This window comes from Equus caballus, chromosome 14, assembly GCF_041296265.1.
Source record: "Equus caballus isolate H_3958 breed thoroughbred chromosome 14, TB-T2T, whole genome shotgun sequence".
Taxonomy (NCBI): Eukaryota; Metazoa; Chordata; class Mammalia; order Perissodactyla; family Equidae; genus Equus; species Equus caballus.
In genome coordinates, this window is record NC_091697.1 from 62840042 (window position 1) to 62859968 (window position 19927).

General features: G+C 40.1%; 1 protein-coding gene across 2 annotated transcripts in view; it reads right to left on the bottom strand.

The window, feature by feature from the left end:
* PRRC1 (proline rich coiled-coil 1) overlaps nucleotides 1-18267 on the bottom strand; it is a 45882-nt gene extending 27615 nt beyond the window's left edge. The window contains exons 1-7 of one of the 2 annotated variants that reach the window (XM_001504480.5): nucleotides 17884-18267; nucleotides 16390-16509; nucleotides 13071-13193; nucleotides 12044-12433; nucleotides 9937-10097; nucleotides 6511-6613; nucleotides 1120-1283 (exon numbers count right to left, since the gene is read on the bottom strand). In XM_001504480.5, the coding sequence (XP_001504530.1) occupies nucleotides 1120-1283; nucleotides 6511-6613; nucleotides 9937-10097; nucleotides 12044-12433; nucleotides 13071-13173 (921 nt within the window). In that variant the 5' untranslated portion in view covers nucleotides 13174-13193; nucleotides 16390-16509; nucleotides 17884-18267. The remainder of the gene's footprint in view (nucleotides 1-1119; nucleotides 1284-6510; nucleotides 6614-9936; nucleotides 10098-12043; nucleotides 12434-13070; nucleotides 13194-16389; nucleotides 16510-17883) is intronic. The other variant, XM_023617772.2, reaches the window with a different exon arrangement.
* Nucleotides 18268-19927: the final 1660 nt, after the last annotated feature.

Consider the following 19927-nt stretch of genomic DNA (forward strand, 5'->3'; position numbering starts at 1 on the left):
AAACTAACCTGGTAGGTGATGGGGGAACTGAGGTCACAAAATTTAAGGTTTTCTTTGGTTTATTTTTGTTTTTTAAGGTGGGAGAGATGTTTGCATGTCTGTATGCTGATGGTAAAAAATGTATAAGAGAGCGGGCAGAATTCTTGGAACTCTAACACTGAGTAGGCTAGAGGGGACCAGATCCTGTACACTGGTAATGGAAGTGGCTTTATGTAGATGTATGACAAGTTCTGTGACGGTAACAGGCCAGAAGACAAAGTATATAACGTTCAAGTAGTGGTTTGAGTATGCAACTGTGTAAAATTTCTCTTCAAAATAAGTCATTCTACCATCGGCCCCTATTACATAGGGATTATGCATGGATTCAATCACAAGATCCTATTCCTTCACTATGGAAAAACTAAGCCAGTGTCTTCCTTTTGATAAGTGGGTTATTACTGGTAATAAGATTTCATAGGTCTCTACATGCTGGTGAGACCTTGGCAAACTCATTATATATAGGCATACAAGTGCCTATAAGGTGCCAGGTAGTCGGGTCTTTAAGGCAAAGGAGTTAAAAGGACAGGGAAGGGGAAGAATCAGAAAAAGCGAGCTAAGAGAAGCTTTTCCACTGAGGGCTGCATCCCCTCACCAAGTACAAGGGAAAAGGAAGACTTGCAGGGTCAATTCAGAACCTGCTTACTAGAACCCCATTACCACTCCGGAAACTTCCCAATATAGGAGAGTTCCATAAACCATGAAGAAATACATAACTGTAAAGTAGTATTAATAGTGATAGTAATAAAAAGCTTATGGGATTCAAGGGACATTATAACTTAAGTAATTGATTCAAACGTTAACACTGGGTTAAGAAGATCTCTTTTAGGACGAATTACTCTTTTTTTGTGCTCTCTGCATGTTTCCTCCCCTCCCCCAATAATCAAAACCTATCTTAGGTTTCTTTAAAACTCCACTATATCTTCCTAACACTACAGAGTTGTCTAATTAAAAACCAAGCTGCTCAATATGTCAGGATGTAAAAACCCATTAGCTCCATACAGACCAAAAGATTATTATCAGAATTATAAAAAAAACTAACTTCCAGTTTCTATATCCTGAAAAAGGGGCTCTGTTACTCACTTTTAATCCAGCTGCATAGCCCACTGGTTGTGGGGCAATATTGGACTGTCCAGCTTCCCCTATAACCACAGCTAAGCCAAAGACCTCCTGGAAGGCATCTCGGACGGCAGCAACTTTTACTTCTTTATTTGAGGTCACTACAATATCCAGTTCACCTCCAGATCCTACAAAGACCAGAAGCAAATTCCAAATTAAAGTAATGAAACTCTCATAATCACTAAGATATGCTAATATTTTATTACTAACCTCACATCACTACATAATTATTACTAACCTAAAACGATGCAAGACATAGATTAACTTTTTTACTGACTGAGGAAACTGAGGCTGATAACGTCTTGCCCGAGGTAACATAACTACTTAGTGATGATGTCAGGACTCAACCCAGGTCTGCCAGGCTCTGAAATGCTCTTTTCACACCATGTGATACAACCAGGCACATTTTCACCCTCTAATCTCACAGCATCTTATTCCAAAAAGTGCTTAGCCCTGAACTACCAACTTTTCCTGAGTTTTGAAAATGAGAATTTAGTGCATTATCTGAGGAAGTCTTATTCACAAGCAGAAGATGGTACATACCTTCTAATGGTTCTAAATAGCGTATCTGCCACAAATGAACACTACATTTTTCTGCATTCTATGAAATACCATTCTAGGATATACCATGCTGTGGTCAAATAAGTGTGGGAGATACTGCACACCACATTTCTTTGTTGCACAATGCAAATTAACATAAAGATTCTGAGAAATCCAACAGTTAAAAATTATGACTTTAACCCAGTACTTTCCATACTTAATCTGTTCATGGAATACTTTTTTAGCATCTAATAATAGCTCCCAAAAAGTATTCCAGATACTAATTTTGGAAATGATAACACTTATGAAAAGTTTATTTTTCTACTATACCGCTCTATTAAATTTAGCCAAGTTCCATTTTCTGATTAGTTTAAACTTGGACAGACACATTTATTGCATTTTTAATGGTACAAATCAAAATGGCTTTTCTCCTGTTGGTTAATAAAGACAAACATCTATTATACACAGACTTCTAACATCACGTGGATGTTACAGTTTCCAGTCTTTCATCTATAGATGTATCATAGAAATTAAATATCTGACTTATGAAGTATAAGTTACACATTTAGGATATTCTATTTACAGAAAATGAAAATGAAGACTGTTACCGATAATTAATTGGTCAATGAGTTGCACAGAAGTTCTGTACTCAACAAGGACTACCATGACATGTGCTTCTTATCCAGAAAACAGTTTAAATGTAGGACCAAACCTTTTTATTATACATCGCCATCTTTTTAAAAAAAAGAGCATTTACCACAAATAAATGGATATTTATTTATAAATTATACATCTATTACTTCCCTTATACAAATATGCAAGCATTTATGAAAACTGAAATACCAACATATATAAAACTTGAAATTTAAAAAGACTAAGAGCGGGGCTGGCCCCGTGGCCGAGTGGTTAAGTTCGCACGCTCCGCTGCAGGCGGCCCAGTGTTTCGTTAGTTCGAATCCTGGGCGCGGACATGGCACTGCTCATCAGACCACGCTGAGGCAGCATCCCACATGACACAACTAGAAGAACCCACAACGAAGAATACACAACTATGTACCGGGGGGCTTTGGGGAGAAAAAGGAAAAAATAAAATCTTTAAAAAAAAAAGAAAAGAAAAAGACTAAGAGCAATAAAAAAAAAAGTATTTTAAAACATTTCAAATATTTCAATTAATTATTTTAAAAACCTGTCTACTGTTTAGACAGAGTAATCTGAAAAATATGCCTAATTACTTTTTCAAATCTTAAGCTAACATGTGATATACTGAATTCAATACGCTGGTTCCAAGCACAGCACGTTTTGCTACTTGGCATTAACGGCTATCACTGGTAAAAGAGATTTCTCAAGAAAGCTGTTTGTATTGTAAAATATTTTGCCCCAGAAACAATGGTATGCTTTTCCCTAATAAATATCTCATGGAATAGCTGAGAATATTTTCCAAATATTTGGGCTTTTTATCATGGATCTTTTTTTTCCTGAGTGACAATAATATGTCACGGATCTCATCTTTACTGGAATTTCCTAAGTTACTAAAACCTAAAACCAATGGGTCACATAGGGGAAAAGAGGAAGAACACACTTTTTTCTCCATGTGGCACATGTGTCTTGACCCTAACTAAGGGCTGCTCTCATTAAGCTTCAGCTCAAAAGCTGTTCAGCCTTTCTGTGGTGAATGGTGCTGCCTTTCATGACAATGAAGGGAGAACTAATTAAAAGAATATAGAAAGTCAAACTGTGTTAAAATCCATTTCTCATAGTTCTGCTTTCTTGATACATTTGAAATTGTTATAGTGATTTCTAGAATATTAGTACAAAAACATTGTTGTTTTGAGTTTTCTTAGATCAGAATGGTCTTTTGCTGCCTGTCAATAAAGTGACAGCTTTTTCACACTCAGTTTTATTGCTTTTTATAGCTAACTGATTACGATTATATGTTATCATCAGTTATGGTATTTGCTAATAAGAGAAAGTTCATTTGTATCTTTCTTTCCCTCCCTCCTTGCTTTTTCCCTTTTTCCCTTTTTCTTAATGTCACACAGACTACTGGCCTGAGGAACAGTCTTGGGTTTGAGTCCTGACTTGATCATTTACTAGCTTCCTTACCTTGAGGAGGTCACTGAGTGTTTCTTCATAGGAAAATCCCTGCCCCCTCACAGGGTTGCTCTAAGGATTAAATAAGATAATTGCTTTCACAGTCTAACACGGTAGCCACTAAAACAGCAAGAGCTCCAAAAACACTAATTCCTTTCTTTCTCTCATTGAAAATACAAGTTTGTGAACAAAATATATATATAAGATGCGTTAATTATGTCAAGCGATTATTATGAATATATGAAATCAATACATATCATAGTGATGAGGATTTTAGGCTCGTTAATTTTAAAACCGCAGATGAGAAGCAGGCTCCGAGGAGTGGAATTTGCTCGCCCTTTGATGAGAGACAGTTGCATTTGTGAAGGAAATCTCCATGCCTCCCTCTCTGGGCCAGGAGGAAGTGGGGATGGCCTCATCTATGAAAACTCTTAACGGGGAAGGCAAGAACTTAAGTTGTTTACTGTCTGGCAACCTCATGTAACTGACCCCCCCCACCCCGGCCAAAATCCTCTTGTGTTTGTGTGTTTAGCTGAGGATAATATTTAAGCGGTGACTTCTGCCATTTACTCAATCCGGTTTGATTCTTATCTAAAAGTTGTGGGACTGCCCAATGGCCGGGCCCTACCGGCACTGGTACCATTTTAACTTTTTTTTTGTCTTGTAAAGAGATAACTCACATACCTATGCCTTAAATTTAGCCTTACTCTCCACCCCACTTTGCAGCAGAAGCGGCAGCAGCAGTGGCTCCTCCTGCCCGTGGGCCCTGTCCCCACGCAGCAGCCTGACTACCCATGGGTCCTGTCCCCATGCTATTCTATTCTCTAAATAAAAGAGCACTACGGCCAGATCTTAAGAGTCTAAGAAATCTTTCTTTCGACTCCTCGGCTCACCGACCCCGCATCAATAGGGTCCAATTTCTAAATCCTTTGGCAGTTACAAACACAAAGAAAATTCAGCTGATTTAACTCTTGATTTGATTTTCTAGTTTAAGGGAAACAAAGTGGCTAAGAGTAACAAAGTTGAACATGGGTTCAATCTAGCTCCACCAGCTGTGTGACTGAGAATCAAGTATCTCTCAACACAGGTTCCTCATCTAAGACTTGAGGAAAATCATACCTACCTTGAGGAGTTCTTATGAGAATTAGTGCCTGGCAGAGCAAGCATTTAATAAACGGTACTTATCACCACTAGGTCCTGTCCTTCGGCATTTACTAGACAGTACATTACCAATACAGTCAAGACTTGTGAAAGCTATTGACTCTTTTTGCTTCTGAAAATCTCTGTTCAGGTACCTGGTGCACAGCTTTGGCCTGTAAATTGTTATCTTCAACAGAATTACTAATAATTGGTCACTGATTCTGCTAAGGAATTACGTTTTTTCACATATTGGATATGTACATTAAAAATTAAACAGCAGGGGCTGGATTCCACTACTGGGTATCTATCCAAAGAGCTTGAAGTCACCAATTCCAAAAGTCCTACGCACCCCAATGTTCATTGCAGCATTATTTACAATAGCCAAGACATGGAAGCAACCTAAGTGCCCATCAACAGATGAATGGATAAAGAAGTTGTGGTATATACATACAATGGAATACTACTCAGCAGCAAAACAGAACAAAATCATCCCATTTGCAACAACATGGATGGACCTTGAGGGAATTATGTTAAGTGAAATAAGCCAGTTAGAGAAGGATAATCTCCGTATGACTGCACTCATATGAGGAATTTAAAAATGTGGACAAAGAGAACAGATTAGTGGCTACCAGGGGAAAGGTGGGGTGGGGGATGGGCAGAAAGGGTGAAATGGTGCACCTACAACACGAATGACAAACATTAATGTACAACTGAAATCACACAAGATTGTAACCTATCATTAACTCAATTAAAAAAAAATAATTAAACAGCAGGGGCTGGCCCCATGGCCTAGTAGTTAAGTTCAGTGCATTCCACTTCAGCAGCCTGGGTTTGGTTCCTGGGTGGAGACCTAGATTGCTCTGTTAGCGGCCATCCTGTGCTGGAGGCCCACATACTAAAAAATAGAGGAAGATTGGCACAGATGTTAGCTCAGGGCAAATCTTCCTCAGAGAAAAAAATATATACATAATTATTCAACAGCAGACAGCATGTCTATGTCAACTATCTGTAGGATTCGTGGTAATGAGGGTTCAAAAGCAGTTAAAATAGCTTTCCTAACAAATCTATTAATTGGATATTATTAGTAAACAGATTAACTTCCCCCTAAAATATTGCTGAGTTAAGCATAAACACATTTAATTAAAATAGATAATTGAAGAAATGTCAAAAACAAATATTAGGGGCTGGCCCCGTGGCCAAGTGGTTAAGTTCGCATGCTCCGCTGCAGGCGGCCCAGTGTTTTGTTGGTTTGAATCCTGGGTGCAGACATGGCACTGCTCATCAAACCACGCTGAGGCGGTGTCCCACATGCCACAACTAGAAGGACCCACAACAAAGAATATACAACTATGTACTGGGGGGCTTTGGGGAGAAAAAGGAAAAAAATAAAATCTTAAAAAAAATTTATTTAATAGTGACTAAGAAAAAGATGAATTAACAATACCAAAACAAAGATTGACAATCAAGGTAAGAATACAAGAGGATTTCCACCAATTACAAGGCCTGTGGAATTACAATTAGTGGCCGACATGAGCACACACTTTAAAAACATACGGCAGATGCTGCTCTATCTTCAGTACATACTGATATATGGAGCCATGCCAGGGTCCAGCGTTGTAATCATGCTTTCTACTGAATGTTTGGTTTTATCAAGCACAGACTTTACCATCGGATTCCCGGCCACACCCTACAAAAGACAAATTAACATATAAATACCCATTCTAAGAAAAGAACACCAGGATCACCAGATGATGAAAGAAAATTTTTTTTTTGGCACCTGAGCTAACATCTGTTGCCAATCTTCTTCTTTCTTTTCTTCTTCTTCTTCTTCCCAAAACCCCCTAGTATACACTTGTATATTCTAGTTGCAGGTCCTTCTGGTTGTGCTATGTGGGACACCGCATGGCCTGATGAGCAGTGCCATGTCTGTACCCAGGATCCAAACTGGCGAAACCCTGGGCCATAGAAGCAGAGTGAGTGAATTTAACCACTCGGCCACAGGGCCAGCCCTAAGAGAAAATATTTTTAAAGTGTCCAATGCATTGCAGACCCGTACTTTTGTAAAATATAAGAAAAATGAGGTTATGGAAATGTCAAATTGCTATTAAGTTCCAAAATGTTTACTCTCAATTTCTCTTAACTCATCACAGACCCACGGAAGTCTGGAGACTACCCTTTGAGTGGCAATGGCCTGGAAAGTATGTATACCATGTATACATATGTGTGTGTATATATTTTATTTCTATGTATACGTACATTTTATTTCTATTTATTTATTTATATAAAAGACTAGGCAAAACTTGTCCATCTAAGTCCCAAATAAAGACTTTAATCAGATGTCTCTATAAACCTACACGTTGTTCCCTAATTAAAAAATAAACACAGTAAAAACATCTGTCATCTTTATTCCTCAGAAGTTACTTATACCTTAATATTCTGCTATGTTTTACTAAAGTTTCTTCTTTTTTTCCTACTTCCTATTTGTTTTGTTTATTCCCAAATTCTCCCTTTTAAGCTAAATTTATTCCCCTGAATTCTTAAAACCGCAGTATTAAACAGAAGGCACCAGGTCTGAGTATTTCCTTCCTATGCTACACTTCTCCCATGATAAAAGAGACAGAGCAGGGCCTCCTGAGATGGTGTCTGGCTAACAGGCCGTGATTCCACCTCTTCCAACCTGCCATTAAACTAAGGTGATTCAGAAAAAAGATGAGTCCATAACACTGATATTTAAGACTGTTGACCAATCTATACTGAATATTAGAAGAGTTATTTACAAGACCTGCAGAGTTGAACTGGGTATTACAACTGGTAACTGACACATTGGCACATGCTCTTAACAAGGAAAAGATGAGAAAGTCCCTATATAAAGAAAACCCTAGGGGCCAGTCCTGAGGCTGAGTGGTCGGGTTTGTGCGTTCTGCTTTGGCAGCCCAAGGTTCACTGGTATGGGTCCTGAGCGTGGACCTATGCACTGCTCATCAAGCCATGCTGTGGCAGCGTTCCACACAGAAGAACTAGAATGACTTACAACTAGGATATACAACTATGTACTGGGGCTTTGGGAAGGAAAAAAAAAAAGAAAACCTTAAAAAAGTACAGAGGGATATAAAAAAGCAAGCTTAGAAAAATGCCATTTTTCTGAAGTAAGTAGCTCAAATACTGTAATCAGTTAACCACCTATCAATTTAAAAATAAGTTTAGCATATAATTAAAGTGCAGCGAAACCTTCAAGCAGAATACTGGGGGGCACTTGACAGAGTGATTCCAAAATTCATTAAGAAAAATAAATGGAAAAGACTAGTAAAGAAAACTTTTGAATAAAAATCAGCAAACTTACTAAAAAACAAATACTGATAGATCTTTATGAACACAGAGACTGGGAAATGACCTTTCTATTTTATTCACCAATGAATACTCTCCATCCGCACCTCACCACAGAGTAGGTTTTCAATAAATATTAGTATAATAAATAAACAGAGTTACAATAATTAAAATAGTGTGGTACTACTGTAAGGACAGGGAGAGCAGTGAAGCAGATTATAGAGCCCAGAAACTGACATTAACACACAATTTCGTAATTAAGATAATGGTGATGTATCAAATCACTGGGCTATGATGTTGGAAGAATCCATTAAATGGCTGGAAGAAAATTAAGTCTGACTTCTGCTTAATATAATACAATAAAGTAAGTATCAGCCCTATTAAATGGAAATGTAAAACAATAAAACCATAAAAGAATCAGAAGAAATCACAGAAACATTTACCATATATTAAGATGGAAAAAGTCATTTTTATCATTAAAAAAATTGAAAAGAAAAAAGACTGATAGAGATGACTCCTGAAAATTTACAAGCTTTTGTGTCAAAAAAGCATAATAAAACTAAAAATGTAAGCTAAAAATGGAGAAAACTGCACCACAGGACAGCACATAATAAAATATTCTTACTACATTAAGAGCTCTTACAAATTCATTAAGAGAAGAAAATCATCCTAATTCAAAACCAGGCAAAGAACATGAATAGAGACTTCACAGAAGAGAAATACAAATGACCAAAAATCACATGAAAAAGTGTTCAAATTCAGTAACAGAGAAATGCAAATTAAAACAAGGTATTATTTTTTCTGCCTATCAAATTAGAAAATATTGTATTTCAAATCAATGATCAGTGCTGGTAGGTGAAAAATGCTGTGACAGTGTATCCGGATATTACCTGCCTGGAGAGCAATTATGTATCAGGAGTTTCTAAAACATTCAGTCTGCCATTCACGAGGAATTAACCCTGATAAAGATACACATGCAGATCTGCACTAAGGAGTGTTCACTATAGTTTTATTGATAGGAATTACAATTAGAAAATGCCAGTAACAGATTAGTGAAATAAAATACGGGAAATAAATGCAAGGGCACATAGGCCAAAGTAGCCATAAAGAAAAAAAGTTCAGAAGAATATTTTATGGATGGGAAGATGTTCATGATATATGCTAAGTAAAGACAAACAAAAGACACAAAGAGTGTCCACATGTCATTACCCCAATTTGATTTTTATTAAAAGAGGTACATCTACATAGATATACACATACAAAAGATTCAGAGGAACTGCATAAAACTGGTAGTAAGAATAAAAAGTGTTTTTATTTTTTCCTTATACCATTTTGAATTTTCAAAATTCTAATGAATATCTATTAGTTTTATAATTAAAAAATTAAGCATGGCGGGCCAGCCTGGTGGTGTAATGGTTAAGTTTGCATGCTCTGCTTCAGCAGCCCAGGGTTCATGGTTCAGATCCTGGGCAAGGACCTACACACCGCTCATCAAGCCACGCTGTGGTGGCATCCCACATACAAAATAGATAAAGACTGGCACAGATATTAACTCAGAGACAATCTTCCTCAAGCAAAAAGAGGAAGATTGGCAATGGATGTTAGCTCAGGGCCAATCTTCCTCACCAAAAAACAAACAAACAAACAAAAACATTAAGCATGGTTTTTAAAGTAAATACAATTTACCTTAATAAAACCCCAGAGTCCACCAGCAGATGCTTCATCCTGACCTCTACCAATTCTAGGATCTTCTTGTTCCTCTGGAAAAGTAATGGCTGATGTGGTTCCAGGTCCCGGCGGCAGGGATGTCAAACTGGCTTGCTGAGTAATGGGAGCTGGCAAAATACCTAGTTAACAGCAAAAATTTTTAATATATGTAATTTACTCCATAAACTATTTCCTATAAAAAGAAGACACCACATATGAGATGAGTAGTTCAAAACAGCTTTAATAAGGTAACTATATACTCAGGCATTTCAAGATTGAGTTACGAACTCAAAGAATGACCTAAACCTTTATAGAATACAAATTAAAATTCCAAAAAAGAAATTTCTTTCCCTTTTAAACTAAGTGTCCTGAAAATGGACAAAAAATACATATCGAAAACTACTTCCTGTTTGCCCTATTTAGCATATGGATGTGGACAGCTATAGTTCTAATCTCTTTAATGCATAAAAATAACTAAAGTGAGCACCCAAACCCATCAGATGAAAGTATGTAACAATCAGCACACATACTCTATATACCCTACTGTAACTCAAGAGAGAAAATTCACTTATACATAAATAAAGGTATAATGCTGGTACTCAGCAAAAAAATTTATTTGTAAAGGTAGACAAGCAAAGTTAGATCATAAAACTGACAACAAAGTTGCTTCTTTTCCTAAAATGGAGAACAATAGGCAGATGACGACGGGATGAAGTTTTGATTGGTCTCCAACCATTCCAGGGAAGACAAACAGGAGGCGGAACTGAGCTAGAAAAGGAAATGGCCCCAAACCACCAATTTATGGCACAAATAAGCTTTCATTTGGTTTTGAATTTTTACCTGGCTAAATAAAACTACTCCCTGGACCACTCAGTCCTGATAATTTTTTAAGTAAAACTTTAAAAAACTCCCAGACTTCATCTTGATGTTTCTTCTGTAAGTCGGCAAAATGTCAGGACAAAAATTTGGAATGCTGTCTGACACTCCATATACTAATCATATACTAAGTTTTACAACATGTAAACATCATATACTAAGTTAATCAATTTTATTTTAATAATTTAAATGGCAAAACCATGAGAATAGGAGACTCTGGAAATCAAAGAAATGAGTTAAAAGTAAAACATTAATGCAGAGAAACTGGAACCCTCACACAATGCTGGTGAGAAAGTAAAATGGTGCAGCTGCTTCGGAAAACAGTCTGGCAGTTTTTCAAACGTCAGCAAATCCACGCCTAGATATATACCAAGAGAAATGAAAATATGTCCACACAAAACTTGTACACAGGGGTCGGCCTGGTGACGCAGCAGTTAAGTGTGTATGTTCCGCTTCGGCGGCCTGGGGTTCGCCGGTTCGGATCCCAGGTGTGGACATGGCACCGCTTAGCACACCATGCTGTGTTAGGCATCCCACATATAAAGTAGAGGAAGATGGGCACAGATGTTAGCTCAGGGCCAGTCTTCCTCAGCAAAAAGAGGAGGATTGGCAGATGTTAGCTCAGGGTTAATCTTCCTCAAAAAAAAAAAAAAAAAAAACTTGTAGACATATGTTCATAAAAGCAGTGTTTATGATAGCCAAAAGCGGAAACAACCCAAAAGTTCATCAACTGAGGAATGGAATAAATAAAATGTGGCATATCCATACAGTAGAATGTTATTCAGCCATAAAAAGGAATGAAGTACTGACACATACCACAACATGGATGAATCCTGAGAACATTACGCTAAGCGAAAGAAGCCAGTTACAAAAGACCATATATCATAATATTCCATTTATATGCAATGTCCAAAATAGGCAAATTCAGAGAGACAGAAAGTCGATTAGTGGCTGCTTGGGGCCACCAGGATTAGGAGGAGGAAGGCAGTGACTACTCACAGTTATGGGGTTTCTTTTTGGGGTGATTAAAAGGTTCTAAAACTGACTGTGGTAATGGCTGCACAGCACTGTAACTATAGTAACAACTACTGAACTGTACCTTTAAAATGGGTAAATTGTATGGAAATTATATTTCAACAAAGCTGTTACTAAAAAAAGTAAAACATTAGCTATAGCCATTTATTTCAAAGCATTAGTAAGAGAGAATTACCTGTTACAGGAGGTGCAGAAAACGAGGGCATCAGAGGTGTCTGGGGAGCTCTTCCTGCATGTCCCCTCGTGATGTCGTAAGTTGAACCCACAGAAAATCCTGATGTAGGAGGACCAGAAGAGGGCGCAGATAACAGAGCGCTCGGGGCAGAAGTTGAAGGCGGGAAGTGGGACAGAGGAGGAGTACTGAAGGCAGCAGCAGGTGGTGGAGGCACAGGAGGGGGTACAGAAGTAACAAGGGCTGGAACCGAAGGAACTGGTGAGGGAGGCACAAAAGGCATGGGTGCTGAGGGCCTCACAGGGGGCAGGGACGGCTGGGGGGTCGAGTAGGCGTGTGGCGGCAGGGACTGCAGAGAGGACACATCTGGAGAAGAAAAGGAACTGGTCGCAGCTGGAAAAAAGCGGGGAGGAGAAAAACACAAAATTGGAACTTTTTACTTCGTTTTCAAAGTATCTCATTACCTTCTCCTTGCAAATTTTTTTTTAATTTAACAGACCATATCCTAAGAATTATTTTTAAATGTGAAACGAATACAATTGAGTGCAAATAACTTTCAACTCCCATAAGTAAAAGAGACAGCTATATAAAATTAAAATTACATTATGGTATTGTTCATAAGTAAATCTTTGTGTTTTCATTTGTTTGATGTTTTTAATAGAATAAAACTGTTTTTCATCCCTGCTGTTACGAGCATAAAAACCTACACACTGAAAGCTCAAAAGCTTTGGTCAGAAGATTAATCACCACAAAGTCACAGAACATTCCAAAAAGCTAACCCATGCTTTTCAGGATATTTCTGTCATAAGAAAGGTGATTTATGGTCAATATAAATATAAAGAATGAAAGTTTACCTAAAGCAAACCATATGTGTTTCTGTCTTTGGGCTTAAATAAAAAAGGCTAGTTTCATCTTGGCAAAGATCAGAGAAGTTTAAATACGTGCATTCTTCCTTCAATTGACTCTGAGAAAAGCTAAGAGGATCTTCACTATCCTCAAGACACACTAGATGCTAGATACCTCCATGTACCTAAAGGAGCTGGGGCGGAGGACGGTGCAGCTGCAGCCAGGCTGGCAGGATGTGGCGGAGGAGTCCCAGGGGGTGTTGTCTCTATTCCACTCTCTTCCATCATTTTTCTTCAGTTACAGTATACTGTAAAAAAAAAAATGTAATAAATATTAGAGTAATCAAAAGCATATTTTTAAAGCTTGTATAGAAAATAATTTTAAAAAATAATCCTCAAGAGAATCTGTTTTTACTATTTGTAATGCCACATATTTCCAGATGAAGAGTCTGTCAAAATTCTTAAGAAAACAGTCTGTGAGAATATTTAATACGCAAACAATCTGTAACATTTTCATGCACATACTTTATAACTGGGAAATCATTTCATGTTAACAATATAATTAATTACCCAATATATTTCAAATAGTAAATTTCTGCCACATGAATACATTAGATTTATATCTAGATTCCAGTCACTATTACATTCAAAATAAAAATAAATTATTTAAAGTATTTTTGAAACACTTCCTCTCTCCCCAAAAAACACTGTATGTGGGGGGCCAACCCAGTGGTGCAGCGGTTAAGTTCACACATTCTGCTTCAGTGGCGCAGGGTTCACCAGTTCAGATCCCAGGTGCGGACCTATGCAATGCTTAGCAAGCCATGCTGTGGTAGGTGTCCCACATATAAAGGGGAGGAAGACGGGCAAGGGAAGATGGGTATGCAGTAAGATAGGCTCAGGGCCAATTTTCCTCAAAAAAATAAAAAATAAAAAAGCATGGTATGTGTGCTAATCCTGTTAACACTAAAAAAAATTTTTAATGTGCTCGATTCCCAGTTTCCCTGGTTTACATTCTAAAACATACCCAGTAATGGCTAAATGATATGTCTCAGGTTTTAGAAAAGATAACTGTAGCAAAAATGCTACTAGACAGCAATGTCCTAACAGATAAAAATGGATTATAAAATATGCAAAAACTTCCTTAGAAATTACAAATTTTCAAGCCTGTCTCAAGTATAAAATCAAAGCTGCTAAATATACCAAATTTGTTTTTGAAGTTTTTACTCATTTAACAAATATTCAATGAAAGTCAACTGCTTGCCAAGCACTGTGCCACTCCCTCTGGAAATACAATGTAAGCAAAAACAATCAGGATAGTTACAGCCCAGTACAGGAGACAGTCAAATAATAATACCAATGTACAATGGACTGTAGCCTCAGTTATGTGCTCTGAGGGTAAGAACACAGTTCTGTTTGACAGGAATATGATTTCGACTTGGAGGTCAGGAAAGGCTTCCCCAAAGAAGTCACATATAAGCTGAGATGTGAGGGATGATCAGAATTAGGCAGGGGAAAGGAGACAAGAAGGGCAGATTCCAAGAAAAAGTGAATATATAGGGAGTATAAAGGCCCTGCAAGGTAGAGGGAAAAAGAAACATTCAAGAAAACCCATGTGGCAAGGAGCAGAAAAGAAGGAGGAGGACTGGAGACACAGGCAGGAGCCCAGACCATATTGAGCCGTATAAGCCAGGTTAAAGAGTTGGGTTTTTTTAAGAAGAGAAAGTAATGTAGGGCATTCAAGCTGGGGGTGACATATTTGTATTTTGTTTTAACTTTTTTGAGGAAATTTTAGATTCACAAGAAGATGCAAAAATAGAACAGAGTTCATGGGTAACCTAAACCCAGCTTCTCCCAAAAATAGCATCTTACAATGATCAAACCCAGGAAATTAACACTGGTATAGTAAATAACTAATCTATAGACCTTATTTGGATTTCGCCTGTTTTTACATTCACGTGTGTGTGTGTGTGTGTGTGTGTGTGTGTAGTTCTATGAAGTTTCATCATCTGCACAGACTCATGTAGCCACCACCACAGTCAGGATACAGAACTGTTGCTCACCCCAAAGAAACTCCCTCATGCTGCTCCTTTGTCACACCCTCCCAGCAACCATAAGCCCTGGCAACGACCTGTTCCCTGTCATTTTCTCATTTCCTGAATGTTACATAAATAGAATCACACAGAATATAACATTTTGAGATTGGCTTTTTTCACTCAGCATAATGGTCTTGAGATCCACCCAAGTTGTAGGATGTATCAATGGTTGGTTCTTTTTTATTGCTGAATAATATTCCATCTTATAGATGTACCACAGTTTGTTCACCCAATTATCTGATGAAGGACATTTAGACTGATTCCAGCTTTTGGCAATTCATATTTGTGTTTCGAAAAGATGCCTTTGACCACAGCATGCCGATTGGGCCACAGGGCAGTCAGAATAGATGCAGAGAGACTATTAAGAAGTATATCTAAGTAGTTCAAATAGAAAGTGATAACACCCTAAACTAGTGATTCTCAAATGGGTGGGGGTTGATTCTGCCCCCCAGGTGTCAATTGGCAATGTCTGGAGACACTTTTGGTTGACAGAACTAGTGCAGTACCACTGGCATTTAGTAGGTGAAGGCTGGGGACATTGCTAAAAATCCTACAATGTACAGGACACCCCCAGAAGAAAGAATTATCTGGCCCCAAATATCAATAATGCCACAGTTGAGAAACTTTGGCCTAGACTAAGGTGATGACAGTGGAGATGGAGAAGAGTGGACAGATTTAAGAAATGTTTAGGTGGTAAGACTCAGTGATAGACGACATATAGGGGCAATGAGGGAGAGAGGCACGGCTTGCACCACTGGATAGATGATGGTACCATTCCCTAAGACAGAGAACAATGGAAGAGGTCAAGGTGTTTGCTTAACGTCTTAGAGGTGGAGGGGATTACACAGTGTTTAATATTGGACATGCTGAGTTTAAGCTCCTTGAAACATCCATAGAGACAGTGACTTGGTCTGCAGCTTAGAAATCACCTAAGCATGGGTTTCATGAGTTTACTGACAGTCCCTAAAGTCATGTTCTGAGATGAGATTATCTAAGAAGAGAATACCAAGTGAAGAGAGAAGATGAACCAACCCCTGAAGAACAGACAGTGAGGTAGAAGACAAGCTTGCAAAGAATGAGAGATGACCAAAAAGAAAGGAAGAAAACCAGGAGACTGTGGCATCCAAAAGCCAAAGAGTGTTTCCAGACGGGAATGGGCAACAGTATCAACTGCTGCAGAGACACCAAATAGAATGCTATCGGAAAAATTCAATGGATTTGCCAAAGTGGAGACGAACGTAGTGAGAAGGAATAGGGACAGAAGCTAGTTTCAAGTGGACTGAGGGTTGGGAGGTGAGGTAAATACGCACAACATTTTCAAAAAGTTTGGCTGTGAATGTAGGGGAAAGATCTATGGCAATAAGCAGAGAACAGGAATAAGAAGAGGCAAAATCCTTTCATGCAGTACCTGTACACCAAAGCTGGACAACACGGGACAGAGACGGCCTTCTGGGGACTTTATCACTCCCTGCCAGAGATATCTCTTTTCTTCATCTCCCTATTTTTCTACTGGTCATTCATCTTCCTTCTACAGATGTTATCAAATGCGTATATTAGTTGGTGGAAGTCAGATTTAAGGATAATTCTGATCCCTAAAATTAACGAATGTGTTGGCAAAAGAACTTGCACAATGAATACAACCCATAACATGGCATAAGCAGGCAATTTCTTTCAGTCTTTAAAAGTTACACTATTTGAGAGTTGGCTTAATGACAATATTGGGTAAATTTTGTATGCATAAGCATAATACACTCCACTAAAGAACAGCTATTGGGATCAGGTAACACTGAAATATCAGAGATGGTACAGCTTTTAAATGCTCAAGTCTCAGCACAAAAAAGTAATACTAATTATCAACATTAAAGAAAAAGTGATGGAAATGGCTTGGAAAATTGAGTCCTCAGACTCTGGCCAGACCCTCCTCTTTCAATTTGCTTGTGTCTTGTTTTTTCTGTTAAAAAGCGGATGGCTACTTACAAGGATACAAGAAAATAAGTAGAAGCATGGAGCTTTAATAAACGTAAAAGCATTAAGCAATTATCATTGTTGATATACTACCAGCGCAAAAGTTGTCTACTACTCGACAGTGAGTGCTAAAGCAGGGTCTGAGTTTTGTCTTTGCATTCTCAGCTCTGATCCCAAAATAAACTTCCAAAAACGTTCACGGAATTCAACAGTGGCTCTAAGAAGAAAGACTGGAATGCCAAAATGTGTCATGTTCACAATATATACGTTGTCTCTCTAACTACCTGGAATGGTAAAAACACACCTAGATATAAATTCTGCCAATCTAGGACACAAGCTATGCTGCAAATTTGCCTGAAGCAGGTCCCAGGAACGAACAAAGAGACGGCAGAATGCAAAAGCCCTCTGAAGCGGCGCTGGGCACCGACGGGCTTCCTAAGGGAAATAAGCTTCCCGCCGGCCGTCCCGGTTTGTTGACCCAGGAGTCTGCAAGACGGGAGCGGCCTCCCCCAGGCTCTGCCTGCCACGTCTCCAGGCCGGGCTGGGCCGGGCTAAGGTCAGCGGCCGCCTGCCGCTGGTCTCCCTCCTCCGGCCAGGGCGCCGGAAGGCGGAGCCGAACGGCAGGGGCGCGGGCCTCGGTCCCCGGACAGGAGCAAAGTGTCCGAACAAGACCAGTCAATCGCGCCCACGGTGCAACCCGCGGCGGGGACTCCGCGCCCTGCGAAGTGCACCCCTGCCCGGCCGCAGCCTGCACGCTGCCGCCGCCCGCGCCTAGCCCGAACTACGGCTGGGCTCCGACACGACCCTCGCATCCCGCGGCGCCGGCCCGCCGGCCCGCCCACCCTACAGGGACGGAACCCGCTGGCGCCCAGCACCAGCAGCCGCATCCCATCCAGCCGCCTGCAGGCATCCGCGCTGCTGCCAGGCTAACGCTCACCTGGGGACCCTCGAGAGTGTCTGCGTGGCAGCCGAAAAGCGGGGGACAGGGAGGTCACGGCGCTAAGACTACCACCCGGATACGACGAGGAAGCTGCAGGAAGGAGCTCGCCTGCACGCGTCCCCGCCTCCAAGATGGCCACCGGAGGCGCATGCCCCTGCGGCTGCCACGTCGGCCGCGCGCCGCCCCGCCCCGCCCCACTCGCGGGAACCCCGCCCCCAGGTTAAACCTGAGCGTTCTGGTCCAAAGATCCTTCTGCCGGCCCAGGCAGGGCGCTGCTCCCTGCGGAAGCTTTCTCCAATGGGACTGCCCTCCTTTGCCCTCCGCACCCCCTACACGCGAAAATGGCACCCTGTTACTAGATGTCGCTCACTTTTCCGTGTCGCGGCCGCCCACGGGGTTGGAGATGAGCCAGCCAAGGTCTAGTCCAGTCCCCACCTCCAGGCAGGACCTTGCTCTGGTAACTGAAGACTTATCCTAGGTGTTTTCGAAGGTTTCCAGATAACTGCGATTGCATCAGGAAAGAGAGCTAGCGGGGTGGGGAAAAGGCAGCAGCTACTGTACTGATTTTTTCCCAGGTACACGTAGTACACATTTTTTTTTTAATTGAAAAACCAAAGACAAAGATTATAAACTTTCTTAACCTTACGTGCTGCACTTAAAACAGTACCTGAAACAGGCAGTGCTCAATAGTGTACATTAAATAAATCGGTGAGTGGAATGCAATGGGGGAAAATAGGGAATCTGAAATCAGAAGTCCTGCTGTGGGTCTGAGACTACCCTCAGAGACTGCCAGTTGTGCAGTTGTGACCTGGTACAGGTCACTTAGCCTCGGTAAGTCTCCGTGTTCCCATCTGTAAAATGAGAATTATATTATCTGCTCAGGCAGGTATCTCTAACTCAGGCAGGTAACAGAGTCAAATAAAATAAGGGATATGAAAGCACTTTTTAAACTGCTGAGTGTTAAACATAGAAAAAATTGTTGTTTTTGTTGGTCCCAAATTCCTTCAGGAATCCACTCATAGATTTAACATTAATATATCCCTCGGACTTGATAGTTGTAAGCATTCTAAAATGCCTCACTGAAAAGTTAATGGTATTTAGCTGTGCCCTGACTTCACATCTCGCTTTGCAACTACAATGGGTTGTTCCCTTTGGTGGTGACTCTTAGCCTATCCCCAGAGAATGTGTGGAGGTGGCTGTCTAGGTTACTCTCCAGAAAGTGCTGTTTGGGGTGGTGCTGAAAATAGTTACCATCTCTGTCCTCTTTGGTTGACACCCTTAATAGCTATGAAGGCTGTTGGTTTCTTCATTCAACAAATATTTATTAGTGACTGCAGTGTACTGAGCATTAGTACTGGAAATGTAGAATGAACGAGACACTTGGGGAGCATTCATTCTCTTAGGAGAGAGAGGCTATGAACAAGAAAATAAACAAAGTAAGTACTGTTTGTGATGGGCACTTTGAGGAAAATCAATAGGGTGATGTGATATATTGGGGTAGGCTGCTTCGGATAGGATGGATGTGCAAGGCTTCTCTGAGGAGGTGGGATTTGAGCAGAGACCTGTAAGGAAGCAGACCTGTGGTTATCTGGACAGAAGGAAGAGCATGCAAAAGCTCTGAGGTAGGGTGCTTAGTATGTCTGCAGAACAGCAAGGAAACTAGGACTGAGAGAGTGGTAAGAAATGAGGCCAGAGAGACGCAGAGGCAGATCATATCTAGCCTTGGAGGCTGTGATAAGGCTGTTGGGTTATAGTGTGAGAGAAATGAGAAGCAGGTGGGAGGTTTTGAGCAGACGACTGATAAGATTTGACTTCAGTTTTAAATAACACTCTGATGGCTATGACTATAATGGGCTCAAGGACTAAAGCAGGGTGACCAGTAATGGGACAATGGTGGCTTAGAATAGCTAATGGGTCAGGGGGAGGTGGTCCATGGTCCGGACATATTTTGAAGGTTGAGCTGTCATGATTTACTAATGGATTGGGTGTGGGCTGTATTAGTTTCCTAAGACTGCCGAGACAAATTATCACAACTGGTTGG